This window comes from Sinocyclocheilus grahami, unplaced genomic scaffold (assembly GCF_001515645.1).
Source record: "Sinocyclocheilus grahami isolate Dianchi unplaced genomic scaffold, SAMN03320097.WGS_v1.1 scaffold1000.1, whole genome shotgun sequence".
Lineage (NCBI taxonomy): Eukaryota > Metazoa > Chordata > Actinopteri > Cypriniformes > Cyprinidae > Sinocyclocheilus > Sinocyclocheilus grahami.
The window spans coordinates 84238-92369 of record NW_015506179.1 but is presented as its reverse complement, the minus strand read 5'-3'; the positions used below and the strand labels follow the sequence as shown (position 1 = coordinate 92369).

Below are 8132 nucleotides of genomic sequence, written 5' to 3'. Positions count from 1 at the left end.
TCTAACATTATCAAGATGAATTTGTTCTGACTCCGTTTAACTCTGAGTTCTTGTCATATTTTATTACCATTTTCTAAACTATAGCGAATAAACTGTGATAATGTGAGAAATGTTGAAGGTGTCTGAATAAATTTTGGTTTGACTATCTATTTGATAAATTAAGTTAACCAACTAACATTATACATACCCTTTTGGTTTCTGTACCCAATATTTAAAAAATTTACAAACGCAATAAAAATATTGGTATCGGTATTCGGTATCGGCAAGTACCAAAAATATAAGTATCGATATCGGGCGAGTACTGGAAAAAGTGGTATCGGTGCATCCCTATTGAAAATAAAGTAAAGCAAACTCTGTGAACTCAATGTGAACCAACAGGTGTGTTCATTAAGATGGTATCAACCACTCAGTGCTTTTATTAATGTTAAAAAGGTTTAATGTATATGAATTACATTAACTTGTCCATTTTGTTGGGTTGCAGTGCGCTTACACAGAGAGCCCGCCCACACACGCTTCTGATTGGCTGTGATTTTTGATTGATTCTGTCACATCTCATAGCCGTCTTGGGTCTGGTGTGGACAGACAAATTCACCAGATTTCACACAGATCATCATTGAAGCATGCTGGCATAAAGTTACAAAAACATTCTGATGTCTCAAACCAAGATCATATAATATAAAGCTGACATGAAGGCGCACTATAGTGTTTTCTGCAATATCTTGACAAGACCTATTGCATGTCAAATAATGACCATGCTTCATGATTGCTTATGCTTGCTTAGCTCTTCACTTTGCCTCTGTTGTGCATTTAATTATGCTCTGGCAACCACCCAATACATCCCTGTACCCCAATAGCAATGCACTAAGAACAACACAACACCATAGCAACCGCATAGCAATGTACTGACAGCCGCCCACAACACTCTAGCATTGTGGAAGCGACATTAGCATGAAAAAGCACCACTCACCTTTTTATCTGGGAGTGTAATAATCTAGTTGTTAGTAGCATTTAATAAACATTATCATGCCAGGTGAATGAGATTATAAATAGCCAATAAGAAATCAAGACAAGAATTGGCTTTGCAGCAAACTCTTTGCACTGTGTGTGTTTGTGTGCTAGTTGCTGCATGTGTTGTGTGCTTGAATTGTAGGCACACACTCAACGGATCGACTCTGTGGGATTGTGTTGCTCCTCTCTATCCATTCTCTCCATGAACTGTCTATTTTTAGGCCTGGCCTCTTTTTTGTTAGTTTCTCATTCCATTCCCTCTCTTGCACCAAATTCCATTTTCTTTTCTTTCCTTTTCTTTCTCTCTTCACATATTATTCTTTCTTTCTAGGTCAAACCCGGTCATGTTATTGATATTTTGTTCAGTGCCATTATCTCTCAATCCCACATCCACAATCAGAACAATATATTGATCAGGCTGATTGATCTGCAATTCCAGATTTTTGTCATCAGGTGCTTATTAAGCAGTGCCTGATTAATAGAAATGTGTCCGTTCCAAAATCTACCATCAATTTGTCAATGGATAGTGTACATTTACCACTGCTTTAGACACGTCCCACAGGTTTGACTGAATTGACAACAAACACAGTGTGACCATCCGTGACGTCTAAACAGTCTTGGGCGTAACACATTACAAGTAACGCGAGTTACGTAATCCGATTACTTTTTTCAAGTAACTAGTAAAGTAACACATTACTTTTTAATTTACAAGAGAATATCTGAGTTACTTTTTCAAAGAAGTAACTTATTTTTTCCCTAATTTATTGATTGACAGCTCTCCTGTCCCCATGTTGAGAAATCAGAAAATGTTACTGTAGATCTAAAATAAATATGAATATGCATTAATATGCATCTCACTCACAAAAAAAAACACAGATTCAGTATTCCTCAAAATGAATAAAAATAATGCAACTCAGAATATGACGCAATAATTAAATGTTATGTTACTGTAGATCTAAAATAAATATGAATATGCATCTCACTCACAAAAAAAAACACAGATTCAGTATTCCTCAAAATGAATAAAAATAATGCAACTCAGAATATGAGAATATGATTAAATGTTAAACAACACACTATATTGTAATGCATTACTTTTAAAAGTAACTTTCCCCAACACTGCGTCTAAAAGACACAAGCGTGAATAAGATTCTCCACTGCGACAGAAGCAACTGTCTGTGAACAACTTAATTTTTGGTCTTTTCCTCATACAAAAGTGTGATATGGCTTCAGAAGACTTTGCATAAACTACTTTATTGTAGTGTTGGAAGGTGTTTGTCCTCGGCAGTGTGGCAGTATCCTGTATATAATTTGCCTTGGACATTCCTTTTGTGTTCCACTGTAGAAAAAAACAATCATGCTAGTTTGAAATAACATAATAATAGGTAAATTATGACTAGAGATTTCTTGGTCAACTAGTCCTGCAGAGTAAACCTTTGAATCTCTGTGTCTCTCAGCAGTTGGAAAGGAAGGACAGTCAGGGCAGCTCTCAGCACAGCATATGCAGTCACCGCAGCACACACACCGAATCGCCCAGCCGCCCGCAGCCCATCATGCCCAATGACACCCTGGGGGGCCCTCGAACCGTGCCGCCTCCTCCCACCCAGCCGCTGCCCGTCCTGCCCCCCTTTGACACCTCTGCAGCCAATGGGACGCTCCAGAAGAAACCGGACCCCTTCAAGATCTGGGCGCAGTCCAGGAGCATGTACGAGAGCCGGGGTGAGTAGCCTGCTTCATTCCTACTCGTCTTACTGCTGAGTGTGCGGCACTGTTTGAAAATTCTGAATGAAAATTCTGTCATCATTTACTCACCCTCCTCTTGTTCCTAAACTGTATGAGTTTCTTTCTTCTGTAGAACACAAAAGAAGATATTTTGAAAAGTGTTGGTATCTGAACAGTTGATGGGCACTGTTGAATTCCATAGTATTTTTTTTCCTAATATGAAAGTCAATGGTGCCCATCAACTGTTCGGATACCGACATTCTTCAAAATATCTTCTTTTGTGTTCTACAGAAGAAAGAAACTCATACAGGTTTGGAACAAGAGGAGGGTGAGTAGATGACAGAATTTTCATTCTGACTACTAATTTAAGATCCAGGTTTCTTCGCCAGTATCACTTATCATTAACCATATTCATAATTTTGATTCACAGTAGAGTCTCACAAGAAATTCTATTACATAGAAATAACAGTTTGTATTAGAGCCGTCATGATACAATGTGTCATGGTGCAATACCAGCTAAAGTATTGTTATACCACTCATATTGTTTAAATGAGTCTATTAATTATTTCATTAACACACATTATTATGCAAAATTAATATTCCTTAACATTTTTCACTTCACAGAGCACTGCAATGCATTTATGTTCAGAAAAAAACTTTAATTTGAATCAAAGTTAAGCCAAAATAATAATATAACCTATTTTAACAATTAAAATGTATTTATTTAGCAGACACTTTTATCCAAAGCAACCTGGAACATCGCAAGCAATTATTTTTTATTTCAGGTTTGTTTGACAGGGACAATGCACATCAATAATACATAAATTTACAATGTGCCAGAATTAGCCAGAAGGCTATTTTGCATCTGCAGTCCCTGGGTTGATGGTAAAATTGTCACCCTAAAAATATATAATCTATACATAATACATACATGCTCCAAACTACATAAAAATGTATGCTATACCTAATACATATAGTTTTATCCCAATACAAATAGAAAAAAAATGTCACCAGCTCACTAAAACACAATCCGACTGTCAGACAATATGGCAAGCAGTGTATACAATATACAGGCAAGGATAATGTAAGCATACAGACAAGTAACAGTAGTTTAACCTTAATCATTCAGTCAGTACTAAACCAAACAACCTCATATACATAACATAAAAAACTGCTAAAAGCAGAAAAGACAAGATGGCAAGTAAAATTAATGTTGACTTTCTATTAACCACTTCTTTAAGTGAAACTTAAAAGAGGCATAAGTATTCAAAATTGTAATGTAAGTTGGGATGGAGTTGCACTCACGAGCAGCCCTAACTGAATAAGCCGTTTGACTGAATGCACTTTTTCTTAACGGGTCTATGCTAGCATCTCTTGCTGCACTTCTTGTTAATCTGTAACCAGTTGCTGCTATGTTTACAAACTGGCTCAATACAGGAGGAACCAGTCCATGTTTGATTTTATACACAAGACAAAGATCATACTGTATATATAATCAAATTTTCCCAACTTAAAATATTGTAATTTTTTTAATATGGCAGTGATGACGGTGTATTTATTTCCTATCTAAAACTTTCTAAGTTTGTTTATATAAAGATAGTATTGGTTTGAGAGAACTGTTACTTGCTTGTGACCAGGTTGTCAAACAATAGGTGATATATGAAAAGATCATTGTAGTTATCTGTGGCCTTCCTGTAGCTCAAACAGTAGAGCATGGTGTTAGTAATGCCAAGATCATGTGTTCGAGTACCGCAAATGCATTATTTGCATGACCTTGTGTTACAGTACTTATAGTACATTTAGCATATTAAATTTGTAATCAACATTGGGGTACAGGAAAAAAGCTGTTAAAAGATTGTGTTTTTTAGTTTCTGTCACTCAGTATTCATTATGTATGACCCATTCTCAGCATGGCTATAGGAGTATTTGAAGAGCAAGACTCAATGTAAGCACACTGCATTCTGGTGCCCTACGGACGACATATATTGCATTTAAATTGAACCCCCAGCATTCATTATGTCTAATGTGTTTGGCTGTAGTTCTGAAGGTTATGCCAGTATGATTTTAGGATGTACTGCAGTAGATGTCCTTGTACACACAGGCCAGTTTGGTGCCAGATTTTTGGGCGACTCCTGATGGCTCCCGCTCATAGTGCCAATTCCCAGTCAGGCCTGTTAAATGCTCCGCACGGAGTGAGCTTGGCAGACCCAGACCTCTGGAATGAACTGTGTGAACGGGCCTAAGCATATGTGATTAACATTATGTTGTTCCCTATGTGGTGAGGTGAGCATTCTGCTCATACTTACTGTTTGGCCAAGGCTTCATCTGACAGTCAGCATGGAAAGAGACTGAGAACAGGCAGGGAACAGCGTTAGACACCTCTCCCATCTGCAGTCTTTTCATAATGCAAATGAAGCACTAACAATAGCACTAGAAACCTTGTGCCATCTATAGAACAGGTTTGTTCATTTTTGTATTAAATATTTATCTTTTGTAAAGCTGAGCTGTCTTTTTTTGACAATAGAAGTCTTATAAACTGGTAGAGAGTCTGCAATATATTTGCATTGCAATCAGTGTTTCTTTTTTGTAATATTTAACTTGGAGACATGCTAGCAAATAAACTGATTTATTTAATTATTTTTTTCAGTGCCAGACTCTCAAGAACAAGACATTTTTCTCTGGAGGAAAGACACAGGCTTTGGCTTTCGGATCCTGGGGGGAAATGAACCCGGAGAACCGGTGAGTCAGAGAACACACACACACTCACACACACACACTCACACACACACTAGAGGTTGCACAGACTAGTCGACTTCAATGCTCTGCCATGACGCTTTAAGCTTGAAGTCGACTAGTTGCTGGTCCTATAGAGGGCGCAACAGGATAAGAAATCTTTGAAGGACTTCCACATTTACGCTCCGTTTCCGAACAGTTCAAATGACAAATAAATGCATACTCTGAAAGCGCTCCACAAGACATGTGTGATTATATTACTCGATGCTCGAAATTGAACAGGAGAATGCACGTTTTAAACAGTTTATTGTACAGGTAAGTTAATCGCCGTTCTAATCTAATGCGCTGCTGTACTGTAACGCACACACATAGGCTACAGACAGTAGCTCGTACATCACGCGCACAGAATCACTCAGCGCAGAAATGGATTGTCAACACTGTTCTGTGATTTTTCAATAAAGTAGCTTAGAAACTGAAAAGTTCAAGCATATATTTCTTAATAACTAGTAAATCCCACAGCTTCACTACTAGTAGAGAGACACTGTCAGGTAGAATTAATTCACACACGCAATCGCTCTCACTAATGCATTCATATTAATGTAATCTTTACTGTGCTACTTTACCTGTATCTGATTTAGAATGAGCAGAAATCTGTGAGAAATATAACGACCTAAAGACAAAATAACTGATAAAAAAGCTGTTATAGGAGCAACAGCCATGTGGGCAGTGCTGTGTCATATGCCATATCTCCTGTGCACAAGGTTTTTATCACAGCTCCAGACTTATTTGTTCATTAATGATGTCATCAGCGACTAGTCGACTTCGACTCGACTTTCATCACATAAAAGTCGACTTCAAAAAAATCTGAAGTCATTCAACCCCTAACACACACTCACACTGACACTCACACACACACACTCACACACACACACACACTCTCACACACACACACACACACTCTCACTGACACTCTCTCACACACACACAATATACATGCATCCTGACAGCAACTGTAAGAACTGTAACTGATACTGAAGTCTGTCCCAATCACTGCTGCTTTCTTGTAAGCCGTGCATTGATTGAATGGAGACAGCTGCTATGTGCTGGCTTTATCTCGAGTGTGTTAAGCATGATATGGAGAACAGGGTCCAGGTATCAGAGAAACACAGTGAGGCAATGGTTTACATGAATTGACTTGTGCCACAGTCTGCAGCCTGCAAGAGCTGTCCTGCTTACCAGTGTTCTTCTCATGAAATGCATGGCAGATCTACATAGGGCACATAGTGAAGTACGGCTCAGCGGATGAGGACGGCCGTCTGCGCTCCGGAGACGAGCTCATCTGTGTCGATGGCACGGCGGTGGTGGGAAAGTCTCATCAGTTGGTGGTGCAGCTCATGCAGCAGGCGGCTAAACAGGGTCACGTCAACCTCACTGTCCGCCGCAAAACGGCTTACGGAGGTACACCTGCACCGGCACAGTTTTTATCTCATTTTCTAGTTTGATTTTCAGTTTTCTTGCAGTTGTAGTTCATTTAAAAAAGTTTTTTTATTTTTGTATTTCTATTCCATTTTTCATCACTTATAACACTACAGAACACTACAGCGTATCATGCTGAAAATTCTACATTTCCAGGTTTCTCAGCAGCAGAAGTCGTCATAGTTGGCTAAACTTCTATAGCAGTGAATGGGAGACTACCACAAATATATTTTTGCCTTCCCATTTGCTCAAATATCAAAAGAAAAACTGCATGATATTGTTTTGACGACTTTCAAAAAATCAAAAAAAAAAAATAGAGAGTCAAATGTTTGCCTGTAAATAAGAGGTTGAGTCAACTTATTTCTGCTAGTTCTACCTTTCTACCTTTTATCATTTCGAGAGATAACAAGCAAGACAGAAAACGATTTAAACCACATTGTGTCAGTTTTCCTATTATAAAATAGTATATTTAAATGGTTAATGTTGACCTTGTGAGAGACTGAGCACATGAAAAGTGCATTTCATAGGATCACAGACCTCACTCTTCCACCAGGAATAAATGCCCACATGAGAAGTCATGCAGATGTGTGTGTGTGTGTAGTGTATAAGGGCGAGTCGGACGTGCCGCCGTCCCCGGCCTCCTCTCACCACAGCAGCATGCAGGCGCCATCGCTGACGGAGGAGAAGCGCACGCCGCAGGGCAGCCAGAACTCGCTCAACACCGTCAGCTCAGGCTCCGGCAGCACCAGCGGCATCGGCAGCGGTGGAGGCGGCGGCAGCGGGAGCACCGTGGTCAACATGACGCCCGCCGCCCTGCAGCCCTACGACGTGGAGATCCAGCGTGCCGAGCACGAGGGCTTTGGCTTTGTCATCGTGTCGTCCGTGTCACGGCCTGACGCCAGCTCCACCTTCGGTACGGTGTACACTGCAATAGTGCAGCAACACATCTGAGAGAGAGAGATAACTGAACGTAGAAGATGCATGTAAACCCGCCAGCTGCACCTTTTTAACTAATTATGACTATGATTTGATTCTCGGTGTTCAGAACGTGTCATTGAAGGTTGGCAGTCTTTACTTGACATGAGAAAATGCTGTAAAGAAATTATTTTAGTTTTATTTACTTTTTTCTCTCTTCTACCTCTGAATTGTGACACACGCACGCACGCACGCACACACACACACACACACACACA

The 8132-nt window shown here is 39.5% G+C and overlaps 1 protein-coding gene across 1 annotated transcript in view; it reads left to right on the top strand.

Moving 5' to 3' along the window:
* magi1a (membrane associated guanylate kinase, WW and PDZ domain containing 1a) overlaps nt 1–8132 on the top strand; it is a 150506-nt gene that overhangs the window by 126573 nt on the left and 15801 nt on the right. The window contains exons 13-16 of the mRNA XM_016250642.1: nt 2428–2727; nt 5378–5469; nt 6729–6921; nt 7541–7852. Of these exons, the coding sequence (XP_016106128.1) occupies nt 2428–2727; nt 5378–5469; nt 6729–6921; nt 7541–7852 (897 nt within the window). The remainder of the gene's footprint in view (nt 1–2427; nt 2728–5377; nt 5470–6728; nt 6922–7540; nt 7853–8132) is intronic.